Source organism: Heterodontus francisci, chromosome 46 (genome assembly GCF_036365525.1).
Source record: "Heterodontus francisci isolate sHetFra1 chromosome 46, sHetFra1.hap1, whole genome shotgun sequence".
Lineage (NCBI taxonomy): Eukaryota > Metazoa > Chordata > Chondrichthyes > Heterodontiformes > Heterodontidae > Heterodontus > Heterodontus francisci.
Genome location: NC_090416.1, coordinates 15,160,621 through 15,181,792, shown reverse-complemented (window position 1 = coordinate 15,181,792; position 21,172 = coordinate 15,160,621). Strand labels below are relative to the sequence as shown.

Here is a 21,172-nt window from a genome sequence, read left to right as displayed (position 1 = left end):
ATTCAGATGCAGAATTTTGTTTTCTTTTGTTATTTTTGTTACCTCTGGCCTTGTCTGCTGATTTACTCTTAGATTTGTACTCACTGTCCCTTCCTGTCACAGTCAGTTTATCTTATCCCATATTTATGTCTTTCTTTCTTGCCTTGTCTCTACTCTTTTATTGACCACACAATTCCGAATTTGATGTCTTTACCCCACTATTTATTTTAAACCCCTCTCTACTTCCCCAGTTATAAGACTCGCTAGAACACTGGTCCCGGAAATGGTTCAGGTGTGGACTGTCCCAACGGGACAGCCACCACTTTTCCTAGCCCGTGTCCAATGAATCAGAACCTACTTCGACCACACACATTCATTTCTCCAATCTGATTTGCCCTACTCCAATTTGTATGTGTCTCAGGTAATAATCCAGAGATTATTACCTTTGAGATTCTGCTTCTTAATTTGGTGCCGAGCTCCTCATACTGACTTTGCAGAACGTCTTGGTCCTGCCTATGTCATTGGTGCCTACATGGACCACGACAACTGGATCCTCCTCCTCCCACTGTAAGTTCCTCTCCAGCCCTGAGCAGATGTCCTGAACGCTGGCACCGGGCAGGCCACACAGCCTTTGGGATTCTCGCTCTTTGCTGCAGGGAAGATGTGTCAATCCCCCTCTCTATACTGTTCCCTACAAGGGCTTCTGAAACTTTCTTAACCTTGTGTGGGTCAATGCTGAGAGCACATGTGTCACCCTTGCATTTACATCGCACCGTTATCTTAGTAAAACGTCCCAAGGCGCTTCAGAGGATAAAAATTGCACTGAGCCAGATAAGGTGGCATTCGGAGAAATGACCAAAAGCTCGGTGAAAGAGGTAGGTTTTAACGAGTGTTTTAAAGCAGGAGTTCAGTTCAGTTCTCCTGAGGGGCCCAGTCCAGATAATGGGTTGTTTTGTTGTAAATGTGTGACGTGTCCAAGAATGTAACCGTTTAACGGTGTTTCTGAGATTTCCGTCCTGTTTCTGTGTGTTTCAGAGCAGGGGAACTGGGCCCAGATGCTGCTTCTCTCTGCTGCTTATCAGAAAGTGAACAGGGAGGTTTCAGTTCCTCCCCAGGGTTCCTCTCCCACTCCCTGCAGCGAGTGACCACAACACCTGCACCACATCACAAACAAGCCAAAAACAGCTTCAATTTGGGTATCAGGATCTAAAATAAGGCTTTCAGAACACCGCCCAGGTCCCCTGTGGTTGATGACGAGGGCCTGAGCTGAGCTGCATTCAGTGCCATTCTCAGACCCAGTCTGGAACCTGGCTGTTCGGCCATGTGAATCATCAACATTCTGGATTTAACTGGACGGATAAATGTTTGATCGCCTACAGTAGCTTTTAAATCAATAATGAATTTTTTGTGGATTGTACACTCACCTCTTGACCTTTAAACAAAGAAATAAGTAATAGTACATTCGGCCCCTCGAGCCTGTTCTGCCATTTAACCAAATCATGTCAGATCTTCTACCTCAATTCCACTTCCCCGCCTGTTCCCCATATTCCCTGATTCCCTCAGCACCCAATAATATATCGATCTCTGTGTTGAATATAATCAAGGACTGAGCCTCCACAGCTTTCTGGGGTAGAGAATTCCAAAGATTGACAACCCTCTGAGTGAAGAAATGTCTTCTCATCTCAGCCCGAAATGGCCAAGCCCTTATCCTGAGACTGTGACTCCCTAGTTCTAGACTCTGCAGCCAGGGGGAAACAGCCTCTCAACATCTACCCTGTTAATGTTATGTTTAATTGTTATCATCTCTCATTCTGCTAAACTCGATAGGGTATTGGCCCATTCTACTCAATCTCTTCTCATAGGACAGCCCTGTCACCAAAGGAAGCAATCTCGTGAAACTTCATTCTATTCCCTCCAAGGCAAGTGTGTCCTTCCTTAGGTAGGAGACCAATCCTGCGCGCATGTCTCCAGGTGTGGTCTCACCAAAGCTCAGTACAATTGCTGAAAGGCTTCCTTCCTCTTATACTCCACCACTCGTGCAATAAAGGCTATCAAAACAATTTGCTTTCCTAATTGCTTGTTGTACCTGCATGTTAACTGTCTGTGATTTGAGTACAATGACACCCAAATCCCTTTGAATACCAACATTTTCCAGTCCCTCAACTTTTAAAAAAAAATCTACTTTTTTGTTCTTCCTATCAATGTGGATAATTTCACATTTTCCCACTTTATACTCCATATGCGACTTTCCTACCCACTCACTTAGCCGGTCCATGTCCTTTACAGCCTCTCTATCTCCTCCTCAAAGCTTATTTTTCCACCGAGCTTTGTATCATCACTCTCTCTCTCTTCAGAGATGTTTGCAGCGATTGGTGAGTCACTATGAATTTAAAATCATACCCACAAGAACTGAGGGAGAGGCCAGGCGAATATCATTTACAAAGAGGGTTAATGGACATGCACTCTCTAACCCTAACCCTAACCCCTCAATTCTATCTTCCCTTAACCTTTTCTGCTGTGATGAGAACAATCCCAGCTTCTCCAGTCTCTCCACATTAACTGAAATCCCTCATCCCTGGGACCATTCCAGTAAATCTCCTCCACACGCCCTCCAAGACCTTCACGTCCTTCCGAAATTGCCATCCCCAGAATTGAACACAGAACTCCAGTTGAGGCCTAAACAGTGTTTTATAAAGGTTTAGCACAACTTCTTTCATTTTGTACTTCACATTTCTGACAATAAAGGCACGGATCTCAACTTGTTAATTTTCATCTGCCATGTGTCTATTTCACCAGTGTGTCTCTATCTTCCTGATGTTTATTACTGTCTGTCTCGCTATTGACAATATTTCCAAGTTTTATGTCATCTAAAAAGTTATTCCCTGTGTATCCAATTCAAGGTCATTAATGTAGATGAAACATATCAATCCCTGGGGAACACCACTGTATACCTCCCTTCAGGCGAGGAAACAACCATTCACCACCATTCTCTGCTTTCTGTTCCTTTCTGACTTTCTAACCATGCTGTCACTGTCCCTTTAATCCTTTAATTTACCATTAAGTCTATAATGTGATACCTTGTCAAATGTCTTTTAAAAGTCCTCATACACAACACCATACACTGCCCACATCATCCTCTGTCTTCATCGAAGAAGTCAATCAAGTTACTCAAACATAAAATCCGTGCTGACTTTCATCTACTAGCCCGTACATTTCCAAATGCCAATACATTTTGTCCTAGATTGTTATTTTTTCGAAACGTTTCCCCGCGAAACGACATTAGGGTCACTGGCCTGTAGTTGCTGGGTTTATCTCTTTTTTTAAACCGCGGTGTAAGATTTGCCTCCAGTTATTTTCAAGGGCAATTGGAAGATTGTGACCAGAGCCTCCGTCATGTCCACCCTTACTTCCCTCAGCAAATGAGGATGAATCCCATCTGGAGCTGGTGACTTTTCCACTTTGAGGACTGCCAACATTATCAGTGCCTTTGCTGTTAGAGGAGGCGGTGGCATAAGTGGTAATGTCACTGGACGAATTGCAAACGTCCAAAGCATTGGGGCATGGGTTCAAATTGCACCACAGCTCGTGGTGGAGTTTACATTTACTAAATAATAATCTGGAATTGAAAGCTTGTCTCAGTAATGGTGTCATGAAAGCATCATTTATTGTTCTAAAATATCATCTGGTTCACTAATGACATTTAGGGGTGGAAATCTACCATCTTGACTCGATCTGGCCCACATGTGGCTCCAGACCCACAGCAATGTGGTTGACTCTTAACTGCACTCTGAAATACCCAACAAGACATTCAATTGTCAAGGGCAATTAGGGATAGGCAACAAATGCTGCCCGAGGTGCAGTGCCCGGTGTGAGCTGTGTTCTGCCGTGATTGGTTGTCCAGTCAGGAAGTGTCGGTGTCAGCAGTAAGAAAGCACTCGGTCCCAGTCCAAGGCTGAGAGAGAAGCTTCAGTCTGAGCACCTCAGCCCCTTAAATAATGTTAACAGATCAGTTCAAGCGTAGAAACAAGCGTCTGATCTTCACCGAAAAGTTCCTTGTCCATGTGGGAACCTATCTCTGTCTAAATTCACTGGGATGCTCCCGGGAGCGTCAATTCTTCCCGCCGCTCGGAGTGATTTTCCAACAACACTAATAACTCACTTCATAGTTACGTCATTACTTAACAAAAATATTTCCCCTTTCAAGTTCATATCTCCACCAACCCACTTATCAACAATTTAATGCATTTACCATTCGATCTCAAGTAACTGATGCAAACCTGATTCGCTCAGTCTGTTAAAAAACGCGGACTGAGACTCAATGTGGGGAGTAAGGGATTTACACGAAACAGATTTAAAGTTTCCAACATCACAGATCCTGACCCTGTCGCTAATCCAACAGGGTTTAAAAGGGCATCTTAATCGGACCAGAAGCAACTTAAAGGCAAAGTGTCATTTAATAATACTGTGGCAAGTTTTATTTGTCCTGCTGTGTTTTAGAAGGAGTGACTCAGGCTGTAATATAACAACTTCTCTGTGAACTGGAGCAGGGACTATAATGTCCCTCATCATCCTCACCCTTTCCCGTTTATCTAATGAGTCCTTTCCTCCACCTCAGGAATATTTTCACCCGAGATTTATTTACAGGCTGAAGACCAAATCCCATGTGAGGTCAAATGTTAAAAAGGGATGGATAAATGTAGGTTTCTCTTGCTGCTGACTGAGAGAAACGGGTGTCAGCCTCTTGTGACATGGGTATTTTAGGGGAATGGAACATTTTAAAATGTGAAGCAGGATTTCAGAGTTTAACACTAAAATAAAAGCAAAATACTACAGATGCTGGAAATCTGAAATTGCACTTTCTGTTTTGATTAGAGCTTAACAGCGCGTTACCCCCGTGATTGAGGGCAAAGTCAATCCATAAATTCGTATCTCAACAACCCGCACCTCCTGATTCTGGGGGAGGGACAGACGAAATATTTATTAAACGCAAAAAATCTTCGGATATTGGAACCTTCCCGCAACGCAAACTGCAATTGGCGATTAAACATTGGCAAAGCAAAGGTTAAGATTTTAACAAATATGTAATCAAACACAAATAGATTTTAAACCCAATCTTGAAAGATGAATCTGCCGCCAAGGTTTTTCTGGCCCCTCCCACTCATTTGCATACCGGGCAATAAATAGACCCGGAGTCTCTGGTTTACAGACACTGGAAGCGGAGCCGCTCTCCCAGTTTACACCAACAGGTTCAGGCAGACATTTGGGCAGTTGCTGTTGTCGCTTTTTCCGGTGGAATGGCTGCAGTGATGCATCTCCTGTGGGCCCTGCTGCTCCACTTAACAGGTGAGAGATTGTTTTAGGCACAGATTAGCCGTTAAATACCGAGAATGGGCCGGTTTTACAGCCATGTTTATTGATGTATGAATGACCTATTTACTCCAATAAACTGAATGTGTTTTTCTCTCTCTTGTGTTTTGTGTTGAAGGTGTCCTGGCGGTTCCTGTCCTCAATCAGACCCCAATTTCCGACCCAGTCTCCACCGGTGAGACCTCCGAGTTAAAGTGTGCGATGCAGAACGGCAATGTGGGCAGTTACTACATGTACTGGTACCGACAGAGACCCGGGGAGGCTCCGGTGTGGGTGTTAGAGCACCAACCAGATGATGACATCTATCGAGGCACCGGCTTCACGGACCGTTTTAAACCTTCCAGAGACACCTCCAGTAACAGTCACATTCTGACCATCAGCAGCTTGGAACCGGAAGACTCCGCCGTCTATTACTGTGCTGCCTACGATAGCTCAGCAGCGACATACACAGTGAGACAGGGCAATACAAAAACTGTATCAACAGAACCACTCAGAATTTCAACAGCTACTGAAATATTCCTGCCTGAGACTGTGGAATGAGTTTCAGAAATATTCCTTATGTAACTTGAGGAAAATGTCACTGGAATTCCATGGGTTTATTTGGATTTTCCCCAATATTTGGACTATTAGCTGGGTAGGTAAACACTGATATTCTCAGGGTTTCCTCACTGATATGTGAAAATCTTTCTGCAGGCTGTCAGCATTCCGGCCCCTGTGAAAGACAGAATGTGAAAGGGAATGTGATAAAGGACAGATTATTAATATTTTCCCCTCTTTCTTCCCAGCCTGGGTTTTAGGTGACCCGTCCCATTAAAATGCTGCACTGTGTGGATCTTCGGACCTGGGACCGCCCTGAGTTTGCGGAGTAAGTAATTCCCTCATCCTATCATTCATATTGTTTCAATTATTTATTCATTTATGGCCAATTTTATTGCCGAGCGGCAGATGAATTTCGATTTCGCGAATTTGATGTTGGATATATTTACACCCAGAAACGTTAAACAGGTTAGAATTGGCATTACTCCGCATCAGGGGGAAAGGAACTGTTCCAAAAATTAGTTTAAGAGTATTCTTCATTCTCCATTTCCAACAATCCCTGTGTCAACCACAACATTCTCGTCTCTGCGCTGTCTTTTGATCGAGCAGAGAGAGATCTCCTGTGAACAATATTTATCCCTCTCTCAGTATCACTAAAAACAGTGTAACTGGTATTTATCGTCGGGCTGATGTTGGGATTGTGCTGTGCTAATATTGGCGGCCGCATTTCTACATTGCAACAGTGAGCACACTTCAGAAAGTATTTCATTGTCTCTAAGGCGCTTTGGGAAGTCATGAGGTTGTGAAAGGCGCTATAGAAATGCCAGTCTTAGTGCCTTTCAGGACACAGACAGCCAATCTGCGCACAGCAAGATCCCACTAACAGCAATGAGATAATGACCAGATAATTTATTTTAGAGTGGACTTGGTTGAAATCATTGCGGCCTCCAGTCTAATCCACCATTCAGTTAGACGATGGCTGATCTGTATATTAACCCCTTGGTTCTGTAACCCTTAATCGCCTTCTCCAGCAAAAATCTAGCAACCTCAGCTTTGAATTTGCTAATTGATCCCTCTCCGAGTTTCAACAGCACTTTGGGGGAGAGAGTTCCAGATTTCCACTCCCCTTTGTGTGAGGAAATGCTCCCTGACATCATCCCTGAACGGCCTGGCTCGAGTTTGAAGGTTCTGCTTTAACAGGGCGCTTTGAATACTCAGTCATTGAGTACATTCATCTTCAAGACTTCAATTGAACCCTTTTATCCCCGGTATCTTTGTGTTGAATCTGCGCTGTTTGTGATGTCAGAAAATATATGGACACTCAGTTAAAAGCAGGTCACAGCTCCATGAATTCACATCTTTAACGTTAACACTGACTGCATTTTAAGACAAGCAAACGCGGCATTATATACAAATGGTAACAAAAAAGAACCAGCAAATATTGGAAATGTATATGTAAATATAAAGTGGAAATACTGGAAAATGCAGCCGGTTGCTCAGTGTTTATATCGGGTACAGACAGCTGAGTGCGGGTTCGGGGCTGTAAACTGTATCTGAAGCGGCCAATTGCTAATCTTCACACTTACTGACTGAGCCAGTCTGCAGTTGCAGCTTTCCTTGTTCTTATTTTATCCGAAAGAAAGGTTGTCTTGTTCATGATACAATTTCAAAGAGGGTGCAGGAACAGAGAGACCTGGGGCTGTGTGTACGCTAATCTTTGTCGGAAGCAGCACTCATTGAGGAATCTGTTTGAAAAGCTGATGGTATCCTGGACTTTATTAATAGAGGCAGAGCGGACAAAACAAAGTGGATGCATTAATGCTTTATAAAGCACTGGATAGGCCCCGGCTGGAGTATAGGGTCTAATTCTGGGCATCACACTGTCAAGGTGTTGGAGAGAGTGTGGAGGGAGATTTCCCAGAATGGGACCAGGGATGAGGGACTTCACTTAATGTGGAGAGACTGGGAGAAGCTGGGATTGTTCTGCTTGGAGCAGAGAAGGTTAAGGGGAGACTTAACTGAGGCGTTCAAAATCAGGAAGGGTTTCGACAGAGGAAATGAGGAGAAACTGTTTCCACTGACAGGAGGGTCGGTAACCAGAAGGACACAGGTTGAAGATAATTAGTAAAAGAACCAGAGGGGGAGATGAGGAGAGTTTTTTTTAACGTACCGAGTTGTTGCAATCTGGAACGCACTGCCTGAAAGGACGGTGGAAACAGATTCAATAGTAACTTTCAATAGGGGAATTGGACAAATACATGAAATTGAGAAATTTTGCAAGGATATGGGGAAAGAGTGGGGGGAGCGGGAACTAATTGGATAGCTCTTTCAAAGAGCCAACACGATGGGCAAAATGGACTCCCGCTGCTCCCTCCCAGTCTGTGATTCGGTCATTTATGCAGCAGTTTTAAGGTCCTCGGATCCAAATGAAGTAATTTTGAACTATCGTCACTGTTGTACTCGAGGAAAATGAATTGGCAGATGAGCTCAGGAACGAGAGACCTAAGAATTTATTGGAACTACAGAATGGATCAGTAATTCAGTTTAAAGTTAATGTGAATAAGGAGAGTTAATGCAGCATCCAATCAGATTTCAGCTCAGAGTGTCCCACTGCGAATGGGTTATATATTAATGAATTTTCTTTTCCCTCAAAAACAGGTAGTGAGGATCGGAAACCATCAGTTCTTCTGCTCCCTCCTTCCTCAGAAGAAATAGACTCCGGATGGGCTACTCTGTCCTGCCTGGTGAGCCACTTTAAGCCGGGTTTCGTGCGGGTTCTCTGGAGAGTGGATGATAAAGAGACAGACAGCGGGGTGACCACAGGCACCGTGTCCACGGACAGTGATCAAACCTACAGCCTGAGCAGTTACCTGAGAGTCCCCGCCACTGCCTGGAATAAGGGCTCCAGCTATACCTGCAGTGTGGACCACGGCTCTCTGAGCTCACCTCTCCTCAAAACCATCAGCTCCACCGCTTGTTCCGACTGAGAGGAGGCAACTGGGGTTTAGAGTTTGATTTATTGCTGATGAAATATTATTCAATATGTGGAATCCTCTTTTTTTGTTGTTTTGCAATGTAATCACTGTAGCAATGTCAGTTTTTGGCGGACAACCCGAATGTTGAATAATATCAGAGGCGGGTGAAATGATTGTCTGACTTTGTGACATGGAATTTCCTGTAGAATTGTCCCCAATTTCCTGTGTGTAAACTTCCGCTGTGTGTAAAATGGGAACGGATTCCCCTTTAGTCGGTGACCGTGTTGTGTTTGGGAACTTGTGTCATACAGCTCTTAATAAAGATGAAATGCTGACCTGAAATTAATATGGTTCAACTTTATTCAACACTTAAAGTGACATTGAGGGAACTGAGAGCATAGTTTACAGCCCAGACAACATTATATGAAAGTACAGGACAGAAACACTTATCTCTGCTATTTGCCCCAACCACTCCCTGTGGTAGTGAGTTCCACATTCTCACCACTCTCTGGGAAAATAAGTTTCTCCTGAATTCCCCATTGGATTTAATAATTTTAAAACATGTCTCCTTGTTCAGGACATCGCTCCCTACTGGAGGAGTAGTTTCTCTCAATGTACCCTATCAATCCTTTTCAAAATCCTACAAATCTCAGTCAAATCGGCCTTTAACATTCCATATTCCAGCAATACAAGCCTAGATTATGTAATCGTTCCACATAATTTAACACTTGGATCCCTGGTTACATTCTGGTGTGTCTCCACATCATCCATTATTCACTTTCTGCGATAGTCTTTCCAGAACTGTACACAGTACTTCAGACATTGGATAATTTAAGAAGGGTGGGAGAGTGGAACCAGGTAACTACCGGCCTGTCTGTGTCACATCAGTTGTAGGGAAGCTATTACACTCTGTCATTGGGGATAGTGAGAGTGAACACTATTTAATGTAAACTGAACAGAGGGACCAACATGGCTTTGTTAAAGTTAAATAATGTCTGATTAATATAGTTCCATCTCTTGAGGCCGTTGCTATTCTTAGACAAAGGAGTGTCCATAAATGTTATCCGGATGGTCTCTGGATAAGGCATAAATCAGGTTCTACACTAAAGATTATTGTCACAATTGACGTACATGGAATTGGAGGCAGCCTTTCGATTTGGGTTGGAAATTGGTTGAGAGGCAGGAGACAGGGAGTGGGGATAAATAGGAGGTCTCAGGTTCTCCGTATGTGGCACGGACGGTTCTCCAGGGATTAGTGCTGGGGCCTCAATCCTTCCATCATATTTATTAGTGACTCAGGTGAAGGAGTCGGGTGTTTTATATCCAGGTTGGTAGGCGGTGTTATGTTAGGAGACACAGTAACGTGTGTAGGATGTGAGCAGTAAGTACCAAGCGGGTCTATCCAGGTTGTGAGTGGACTGAAATGTGACAGGTGTCGCTCAATGTGGGGGAGTGTGAGATAATCCACTTTGGATCTACTCCTGTTCCCCTGCTGCTGGATAAGGAAGTGAGGAATCTGAATATGTTTAATCATGTCTGCGAAATGACCTCAGAACAAGAGACACTGAGTGTCACCACTGAGCATGTGCAGGGATGGTGGTGGGAGGCGATTAGTGTGAGTGACCACGAGCGTATTTACATTTTAACCCTGCGTCATGACGTAATAATCCTGTGTACCATGAATGCACTGAAGCAGGGGCGCAATGCGCAACCTGCTAATTACATAGGTTTGCTTGTGAGTATAATGGAGGTTATTCCCAAACCAAAAAGTGAAAGTTGAGGATTATCCTGAGCTCAGCTCATCACCTGAATGTTTGATTTCCAAATATACGAATTAGGAACAGGAGTTGGCCACTCGGCCCCTCGAGCCTGCTACGTCTTTCAAGAAGGTCATGGATGATCTGATTGTAACCTCAACTCTACATTCCGGCCTCCTCCCGATCACCTTTCAACCCCTTGCTTATCAAGAATCTATCTCCCTCTACCTTAAAAATATTCAAAGACTCTGCTTCCACCGCCTTTTGAGGAAGAGAATTCCAAAGTCTCACAACCCTCTGAGTGAAAAGAATTCTCCACATCTCCACAAGGCGACCCCTTATCTACAAACAGTTACCCCTAGTTCTAGATTGTCCCACAAGGGGAATCATCCTTTCCAAATCCACCCTTTCTAGACAGCTCAGAATCTTATATGTTTCAATCAAGACACCTCTTACTCTTCTAAACTCCAGTGGATACAAACCTAGGCTGTCCAAAATCTCCTCATAAGACAACCTGTCCATTCCGGGTATTAGACTAGTAAACCTTCGCTGAACTGCTTCCAATGCAGTTACACCCTCCCTTATATAAGGAAACTAAAACTATACACAGTACGTCAGATCTGGTCTCAACAATGCCTTGTATAACTGCGGCATGAACTCCCTACTTTTTATTCAATTTCCTTTGCAATAAACAACAAAATTCGAATAGCTTTCCAAATTGCTTGCTGTACCTGCATACTAACCATTTGTGATTCATGCACGAGGACACACAGATCCCTCTGCAATCTCTCACCATTTAGATAATATGCTTATTTTTTTATTTTTCCTGCCAAAATGGACAATTTTCCATTTTCCCACATCATACCCGATTTTCCAGATTTTTGCCCACTCACGTAACCTATCTATATCCCTTAGTAGTTCCTTCTTCCCACTTCACAGCTTATGTTCCCACCTATCTTTGTGTCATCAGCAAATTTATCAACAATACCTTCAGCCCCTTTATCCAACTTAATTGTATAAATTGCAAAAATTTAGGGCCCCAGAACTGATTCTTGTGGTCCACCATTCATTACATCTTGCCAATCAGAAAATGACCCATTTTGCTTACTCTCAGTTCCGTTTTAGCTAACTACACTTCTTCAACTACACTTCTATCCATGACAAAATGTTACCCCTTACACGATGAGCTTTTATTTTCTGCAATAACCTTTGAAATGGCACCTTATCAGACGCCTTCAGGAAATCTAAGAACAATACATCCCCTTTATCCGCAGCACATGCAACTCCCGCAAAGAATTGACTCCAATAAACTGGTTAAACATGATTTCCCTTTCGCAAAGCTATTATGCCTGATTACCTTGAATTTACTAAATGCCCTACTATAACGTCTTTAATAATCGCTTCTAACATTTTCTCTATGACAGATGTTAAGCTAACGGACCTGTAGTTTTCTGCTTTCTGTCTCCCTCCCTTTTTGAATAAAGCAGTTACATTGGCCATTTTACAATCAAATGGAACCCAGTCCAAATCTAGGGAGTTTTGGAAAATTAAATCCAACGCATCAACTATCTCACTAGCCACTTCTTTTAAGACTCTAGGATGAAGTCCATCAAGACCCAGAGACTTGTCAGTCTGCAGCTCCAACAATTTGCTCAGTACCACTTCTCTGGTGATTGTAATTTTCTTGAGTTCCTCTCTCCCTTCCATTTCCTGATTTACAGCTATTTCTGGGATGCCACTTGAATCCTCTAAGGTGGATATTGATGCAAAATTCCTGTTCAATTCATCTGCCATCTCCTTATTTTTCCATTATTAATCACCAGACTTACTTGCTATAGAATATTTCTAGCCAGCTGTTTTCGCAGTCGAATTTCTCCCTCCTTATTAATCTTTTAGTAATTCTTTGCTGTGTTTTTATATTGTGTCCAATCTTCTGAACTGCCACCCATCTTTTCACAATTATATGGCTTTTCTTTAAGTTTGGTACTATCTTGAACTTTTTTAGTTAACCACGAATGGTTATTGGAATTTTTCTTTCTTGTTGGAATGTATCTAAGCTGTGTATTCTGAAATATCCCCTCAAATATCTGCCACTGCATCTCTATTGACCCATCCCTTAACCTACTTTCTCAGTTCACTTTTGCTAACTCTGCTTTCATGCCCTTATTGAAGTTTAAAGTGCTCGTCTTAGACCCACTCTTCTCTCCCTCAAATTAAATGTAAAACATACACCTATTATGATTACTGCTGCCTAGTCATGCCTTCACTATGAGGTCATAAATTGATCCGATCACGTTACACAATCGCAGATCCAGTGTAGCTGGCTCTCTGGTTGGCTCCAGAACGTGCTGTTGTCAGAAACTATCCTGAAAACATTCCATGAACTCCTCATCGAGGCTACCTTTGCCCATCTGATTCTCCCAGTCTATATATTGATTAGAATCCCCCATGATGATTGCTGTACCTTTCTGACAAGCTCCCATTTTTTTCCCCTTATATTCAATCCTACCAAGTAGGTTCTGTTAGGGAGCCTGCACACCACTTCCACAAGTAAACTTCTTGCCTTTATTATTTCTCATCTCGATCCAAACCGCTTCTACATCCCGAATTCCTGAACACAGATCATTCCTCTCTGTTCTGCTAATATCATCATTAATTAACAGGGCCACCCCTCCACCTTTTCCGAGCTTCCTGCCCTTCTTAGAATGTCAGGTACCCTTCAATATTCAGATCCCAATCTATGTCATGTTGCAGCCATGTCTCTGTAATGGCTATCAGATCCTCCGTATTTATTTGTATTTGCGTCATCAGTTCATCTGTTTTGTTTGAATGCTACCTGCATTCAGATGCAGAATTTTGTTTTCTTTTGTTATTTTTGTTACCTCTGGCCTTGTCTGCTGATTTACTCTTAGATTTGTACTCACTGTCCCTTCCTGTCACAGTCAGTTTATCTTATCCCATATTTATGTCTTTCTTTCTTGCCTTGTCTCTACTCTTTTATTGACCACACAATTCCGAATTTGATGTCTTTACCCCACTATTTATTTTAAACCCCTCTCTACTTCCCCAGTTATAAGACTCGCTAGAACACTGGTCCCGGAAATGGTTCAGGAGTGGACTGTCCCAACGGGACAGCCACCACTTTCCCTAGCCCGTGTCCAATGAATCAGAACCTACTTCGACCACACACATTCATTTCTCCAATCTGATTTGCCCTACTCCAATTTGTATGTGTCTCAGGTAATAATCCAGAGATTATTACCTTTGAGATTCTGCTTCTTAATTTGGTGCCGAGCTCCTCATACTGACTTTGCAGAACGTCTTGGTCCTGCCTATGTCATTGGTGCCTACATGGACCACGACAACTGGATCCTCCTCCTCCCACTGTAAGTTCCTCTCCAGCCCTGAGCAGATGTCCTGAACGCTGGCACCGGGCAGGCCACACAGCCTTTGGGATTCTCGCTCTTTGCTGCAGGGAAGATGTGTCAATCCCCCTCTCTATACTGTTCCCTACAAGGGCTTCTGAAACTTTCTTAACCTTGTGTGGGTCAATGCTGAGAGCACATGTGTCACCCTTGCATTTACATCGCACCGTTATCTTAGTAAAACGTCCCAAGGCGCTTCAGAGGATAAAAATTGCACTGAGCCAGATAAGGTGGCATTCGGAGAAATGACCAAAAGCTCGGTGAAAGAGGTAGGTTTTAACGAGTGTTTTAAAGCAGGAGTTCAGTTCAGTTCTCCTGAGGGGCCCAGTCCAGATAATGGGTTGTTTTGTTGTAAATGTGTGACGTGTCCAAGAATGTAACCGTTTAACGGTGTTTCTGAGATTTCCGTCCTGTTTCTGTGTGTTTCAGAGCAGGGGAACTGGGCCCAGATGCTGCTTCTCTCTGCTGCTTATCAGAAAGTGAACAGGGAGGTTTCAGTTCCTCCCCAGGGTTCCTCTCCCACTCCCTGCAGCGAGTGACCACAACACCTGCACCACATCACAAACAAGCCAAAAACAGCTTCAATTTGGGTATCAGGATCTAAAATAAGGCTTTCAGAACACCGCCCAGGTCCCCTGTGGTTGATGACGAGGGCCTGAGCTGAGCTGCATTCAGTGCCATTCTCAGACCCAGTCTGGAACCTGGCTGTTCGGCCATGTGAATCATCAACATTCTGGATTTAACTGGACGGATAAATGTTTGATCGCCTACAGTAGCTTTTAAATCAATAATGAATTTTTTGTGGATTGTACACTCACCTCTTGACCTTTAAACAAAGAAATAAGTAATAGTACATTCGGCCCCTCGAGCCTGTTCTGCCATTTAACCAAATCATGTCAGATCTTCTACCTCAATTCCACTTCCCCGCCTGTTCCCCATATTCCCTGATTCCCTCAGCACCCAATAATATATCGATCTCTGTGTTGAATATAATCAAGGACTGAGCCTCCACAGCTTTCTGGGGTAGAGAATTCCAAAGATTGACAACCCTCTGAGTGAAGAAATGTCTTCTCATCTCAGCCCGAAATGGCCAAGCCCTTATCCTGAGACTGTGACTCCCTAGTTCTAGACTCTGCAGCCAGGGGGAAACAGCCTCTCAACATCTACCCTGTTAATGTTATGTTTAATTGTTATCATCTCTCATTCTGCTAAACTCGATAGGGTATTGGCCCATTCTACTCAATCTCTTCTCATAGGACAGCCCTGTCACCAAAGGAAGCAATCTCGTGAAACTTCATTCTATTCCCTCCAAGGCAAGTGTGTCCTTCCTTAGGTAGGAGACCAATCCTGCGCGCATGTCTCCAGGTGTGGTCTCACCAAAGCTCAGTACAATTGCTGAAAGGCTTCCTTCCTCTTATACTCCACCACTCGTGCAATAAAGGCTATCAAAACAATTTGCTTTCCTAATTGCTTGTTGTACCTGCATGTTAACTGTCTGTGATTTGAGTACAATGACACCCAAATCCCTTTGAATACCAACATTTTCCAGTCCCTCAACTTTTAAAAAAAAATCTACTTTTTTGTTCTTCCTATCAATGTGGATAATTTCACATTTTCCCACTTTATACTCCATATGCGACTTTCCTACCCACTCACTTAGCCGGTCCATGTCCTTTACAGCCTCTCTATCTCCTCCTCAAAGCTTATTTTTCCACCGAGCTTTGTATCATCACTCTCTCTCTCTTCAGAGATGTTTGCAGCGATTGGTGAGTCACTATGAATTTAAAATCATACCCACAAGAACTGAGGGAGAGGCCAGGCGAATATCATTTACAAAGAGGGTTAATGGACATGCACTCTCTAACCCTAACCCTAACCCCTCAATTCTATCTTCCCTTAACCTTTTCTGCTGTGATGAGAACAATCCCAGCTTCTCCAGTCTCTCCACATTAACTGAAATCCCTCATCCCTGGGACCATTCCAGTAAATCTCCTCCACACGCCCTCCAAGACCTTCACGTCCTTCCGAAATTGCCATCCCCAGAATTGAACACAGAACTCCAGTTGAGGCCTAAACAGTGTTTTATAAAGGTTTAGCACAACTTCTTTCATTTTGTACTTCACATTTCTGACAATAAAGGCACGGATCTCAACTTGTTAATTTTCATCTGCCATGTGTCTATTTCACCAGTGTGTCTCTATCTTCCTGATGTTTATTACTGTCTGTCTCGCTATTGACAATATTTCCAAGTTTTATGTCATCTAAAAAGTTATTCCCTGTGTATCCAATTCAAGGTCATTAATGTAGATGAAACATATCAATCCCTGGGGAACACCACTGTATACCTCCCTTCAGGCGAGGAAACAACCATTCACCACCATTCTCTGCTTTCTGTTCCTTTCTGACTTTCTAACCATGCTGTCACTGTCCCTTTAATCCTTTAATTTACCATTAAGTCTATAATGTGATACCTTGTCAAATGTCTTTTAAAAGTCCTCATACACAACACCATACACTGCCCACATCATCCTCTGTCTTCATCGAAGAAGTCAATCAAGTTACTCAAACATAAAATCCGTGCTGACTTTCATCTACTAGCCCGTACATTTCCAAATGCCAATACATTTTGTCCTAGATTGTTATTTTTTCGAAACGTTTCCCCGCGAAACGACATTAGGGTCACTGGCCTGTAGTTGCTGGGTTTATCTCTTTTTTTAAACCGCGGTGTAAGATTTGCCTCCAGTTATTTTCAAGGGCAATTGGAAGATTGTGACCAGAGCCTCCGTCATGTCCACCCTTACTTCCCTCAGCAAATGAGGATGAATCCCATCTGGAGCTGGTGACTTTTCCACTTTGAGGACTGCCAACATTATCAGTGCCTTTGCTGTTAGAGGAGGCGGTGGCATAAGTGGTAATGTCACTGGACGAATTGCAAACGTCCAAAGCATTGGGGCATGGGTTCAAATTGCACCACAGCTCGTGGTGGAGTTTACATTTACTAAATAATAATCTGGAATTGAAAGCTTGTCTCAGTAATGGTGTCATGAAAGCATCATTTATTGTTCTAAAATATCATCTGGTTCACTAATGACATTTAGGGGTGGAAATCTACCATCTTGACTCGATCTGGCCCACATGTGGCTCCAGACCCACAGCAATGTGGTTGACTCTTAACTGCACTCTGAAATACCCAACAAGACATTCAATTGTCAAGGGCAATTAGGGATAGGCAACAAATGCTGCCCGAGGTGCAGTGCCCGGTGTGAGCTGTGTTCTGCCGTGATTGGTTGTCCAGTCAGGAAGTGTCGGTGTCAGCAGTAAGAAAGCACTCGGTCCCAGTCCAAGGCTGAGAGAGAAGCTTCAGTCTGAGCACCTCAGCCCCTTAAATAATGTTAACAGATCAGTTCAAGCGTAGAAACAAGCGTCTGATCTTCACCGAAAAGTTCCTTGTCCATGTGGGAACCTATCTCTGTCTAAATTCACTGGGATGCTCCCGGGAGCGTCAATTCTTCCCGCCGCTCGGAGTGATTTTCCAACAACACTAATAACTCACTTCATAGTTACGTCATTACTTAACAAAAATATTTCCCCTTTCAAGTTCATATCTCCACCAACCCACTTATCAACAATTTAATGCATTTACCATTCGATCTCAAGTAACTGATGCAAACCTGATTCGCTCAGTCTGTTAAAAAACGCGGACTGAGACTCAATGTGGGGAGTAAGGGATTTACACGAAACAGATTTAAAGTTTCCAACATCACAGATCCTGACCCTGTCGCTAATCCAACAGGGTTTAAAAGGGCATCTTAATCGGACCAGAAGCAACTTAAAGGCAAAGTGTCATTTAATAATACTGTGGCAAGTTTTATTTGTCCTGCTGTGTTTTAGAAGGAGTGACTCAGGCTGTAATATAACAACTTCTCTGTGAACTGGAGCAGGGACTATAATGTCCCTCATCATCCTCACCCTTTCCCGTTTATCTAATGAGTCCTTTCCTCCACCTCAGGAATATTTTCACCCGAGATTTATTTACAGGCTGAAGACCAAATCCCATGTGAGGTCAAATGTTAAAAAGGGATGGATAAATGTAGGTTTCTCTTGCTGCTGACTGAGAGAAACGGGTGTCAGCCTCTTGTGACATGGGTATTTTAGGGGAATGGAACATTTTAAAATGTGAAGCAGGATTTCAGAGTTTAACACTAAAATAAAAGCAAAATACTACAGATGCTGGAAATCTGAAATTGCACTTTCTGTTTTGATTAGAGCTTAACAGCGCGTTACCCCCGTGATTGAGGGCAAAGTCAATCCATAAATTCGTATCTCAACAACCCGCACCTCCTGATTCTGGGGGAGGGACAGACGAAATATTTATTAAACGCAAAAAATCTTCGGATATTGGAACCTTCCCGCAACGCAAACTGCAATTGGCGATTAAACATTGGCAAAGCAAAGGTTAAGATTTTAACAAATATGTAATCAAACACAAATAGATTTTAAACCCAATCTTGAAAGATGAATCTGCCGCCAAGGTTTTTCTGGCCCCTCCCACTCATTTGCATACCGGGCAATAAATAGACCCGGAGTCTCTGGTTTACAGACACTGGAAGCGGAGCCGCTCTCCCAGTTTACACCAACAGGTTCAGGCAGACATTTGGGCAGTTGCTGTTGTCGCTTTTTCCGGTGGAATGGCTGCAGTGATGCATCTCCTGTGGGCCCTGCTGCTCCACTTAACAGGTGAGAGATTGTTTTAGGCACAGATTAGCCGTTAAATACCGAGAATGGGCCGGTTTTACAGCCATGTTTATTGATGTATGAATGACCTATTTACTCCAATAAACTGAATGTGTTTTTCTCTCTCTTGTGTTTTGTGTTGAAGGTGTCCTGGCGGTTCCTGTCCTCAATCAGACCCCAATTTCCGACCCAGTCTCCACCGGTGAGACCTCCGAGTTAAAGTGTGCGATGCAGAACGGCAATGTGGGCAGTTACTACATGTACTGGTACCGACAGAGACCCGGGGAGGCTCCGGTGTGGGTGTTAGAGCACCAACCAGATGATGACATCTATCGAGGCACCGGCTTCACGGACCGTTTTAAACCTTCCAGAGACACCTCCAGTAACAGTCACATTCTGACCATCAGCAGCTTGGAACCGGAAGACTCCGCCGTCTATTACTGTGCTGCCTACGATAGCTCAGCAGCGACATACACAGTGAGACAGGGCAATACAAAAACTGTATCAACAGAACCACTCAGAATTTCAACAGCTACTGAAATATTCCTGCCTGAGACTGTGGAATGAGTTTCAGAAATATTCCTTATGTAACTTGAGGAAAATGTCACTGGAATTCCATGGGTTTATTTGGATTTTCCCCAATATTTGGACTATTAGCTGGGTAGGTAAACACTGATATTCTCAGGGTTTCCTCACTGATATGTGAAAATCTTTCTGCAGGCTGTCAGCATTCCGGCCCCTGTGAAAGACAGAATGTGAAAGGGAATGTGATAAAGGACAGATTATTAATATTTTCCCCTCTTTCTTCCCAGCCTGGGTTTTAGGTGACCCGTCCCATTAAAATGCTGCACTGTGTGGATCTTCGGACCTGGGACCGCCCTGAGTTTGCGGAGTAAGTAATTCCCTCATCCTATCATTCATATTGTTTCAATTATTTATTCATTTATGGCCAATTTTATTGCCGAGCGGCAGATGAATTTCGATTTCGCGAATTTGATGTTGGATATATTTACACCCAGAAACGTTAAACAGGTTAGAATTGGCATTACTCCGCATCAGGGGGAAAGGAACTGTTCCAAAAATTAGTTTAAGAGTATTCTTCATTCTCCATTTCCAACAATCCCTGTGTCAACCACAACATTCTCGTCTCTGCGCTGTCTTTTGATCGAGCAGAGAGAGATCTCCTGTGAACAATATTTATCCCTCTCTCAGTATCACTAAAAACAGTGTAACTGGTATTTATCGTCGGGCTGATGTTGGGATTGTGCTGTGCTAATATTGGCGGCCGCATTTCTACATTGCAACAGTGAGCACACTTCAGAAAGTATTTCATTGTCTCTAAGGCGCTTTGGGAAGTCATGAGGTTGTGAAAGGCGCTATAGAAATGCCAGTCTTAGTGCCTTTCAGGACACAGACAGCCAATCTGCGCACAGCAAGATCCCACTAACAGCAATGAGATAATGACCAGATAATTTATTTTAGAGTGGACTTGGTTGAAATCATTGCGGCCTCCAGTCTAATCCACCATTCAGTTAGACGATGGCTGATCTGTATATTAACCCCTTGGTTCTGTAACCCTTAATCGCCTTCTCCAGCAAAAATCTAGCAACCTCAGCTTTGAATTTGCTAATTGATCCCTCTCCGAGTTTCAACAGCACTTTGGGGGAGAGAGTTCCAGATTTCCACTCCCCTTTGTGTGAGGAAATGCTCCCTGACATCATCCCTGAACGGCCTGGCTCGAGTTTGAAGGTTCTGCTTTAACAGGGCGCTTTGAATACTCAGTCATTGAGTACATTCATCTTCAAGACTTCAATTGAACCCTTTTATCCCCGGTATCTTTGTGTTGAATCTGCGCTGTTTGTGATGTCAGAAAATATATGGACACTCAGTTAAAAGCAGGTCACAGCTCCATGAATTCACATCTTTAACGTTAACACTGACTGCATTTTAAGACAAGCAAACGCGGCATTATATACAAATGGTAACAAAAAAGAACCAGCAAATATTGGAAATGTATATGTAAATATAAAGTGGAAATACTGGAAAATGCAGCCGGTTGCTCAGTGTTTATATCGGGTACAGACAGCTGAGTGCGGGTTCGGGGCTGTAAACTGTATCTGAAGCGGCCAATTGCTAATCTTCACACTTACTGACTGAGCCAGTCTGCAGTTGCAGCTTTCCTTGTTCTTATTTTATCCGAAAGAAAGGTTGTCTTGTTCATGATACAATTTCAAAGAGGGTGCAGGAACAGAGAGACCTGGGGCTGTGTGTACGCTAATCTTTGTCGGAAGCAGCACTCATTGAGGAATCTGTTTGAAAAGCTGATGGTATCCTGGACTTTATTAATAGAGGCAGAGCGGACAAAACAAAGTGGATGCATTAATGCTTTATAAAGCAC

At 43.3% G+C, this 21,172-nt stretch overlaps 1 protein-coding gene and 1 gene segment (V, D, J or C); both read left to right on the top strand.

Moving 5' to 3' along the window:
* The first annotated feature begins 5,168 nt into the window (after positions 1-5,168).
* On the top strand, positions 5,169-9,200 carry LOC137356720 (immunoglobulin lambda-1 light chain-like). Its single transcript, XM_068022442.1, has 4 exons — positions 5,169-5,322; positions 5,465-5,788; positions 6,173-6,211; positions 8,542-9,200. Exons 1-4 carry the CDS (start codon positions 5,274-5,276, stop codon positions 8,868-8,870), a joined length of 741 nt encoding a protein of 246 aa, XP_067878543.1. The 5' UTR covers positions 5,169-5,273; the 3' UTR covers positions 8,871-9,200.
* A 9,425-nt stretch (positions 9,201-18,625) lies between these two features.
* On the top strand, positions 18,626-19,409 carry LOC137356955 (immunoglobulin lambda variable 5-39-like). The segment is given in 2 exon segments: positions 18,626-18,777; positions 18,920-19,409. Coding segments are annotated over 2 exon segments (471 nt in total).
* The last annotated feature ends 1,763 nt before the right edge of the window (positions 19,410-21,172 follow it).

What these genes read in the sequence shown, in the direction of transcription:
- LOC137356720 (XM_068022442.1), top strand. Translation starts at nt 5,274, where the DNA reads ATGGCTGCAGTGATGCATCTCCTGTGGGCCCTGCTGCTCCACTTAACA. An exon ending in CCTGCTGCTCCACTTAACAG is followed by an intron (nt 5,323 to 5,464) that starts GTGAGAGATTGT and finishes TTTGTGTTGAAG; the next exon opens with GTGTCCTGGCGGTTCCTGTC. An exon ending in CTACGATAGCTCAGCAGCGA is followed by an intron (nt 5,789 to 6,172) that starts CATACACAGTGA and finishes AATGCTGCACTG; the next exon opens with TGTGGATCTTCGGACCTGGG.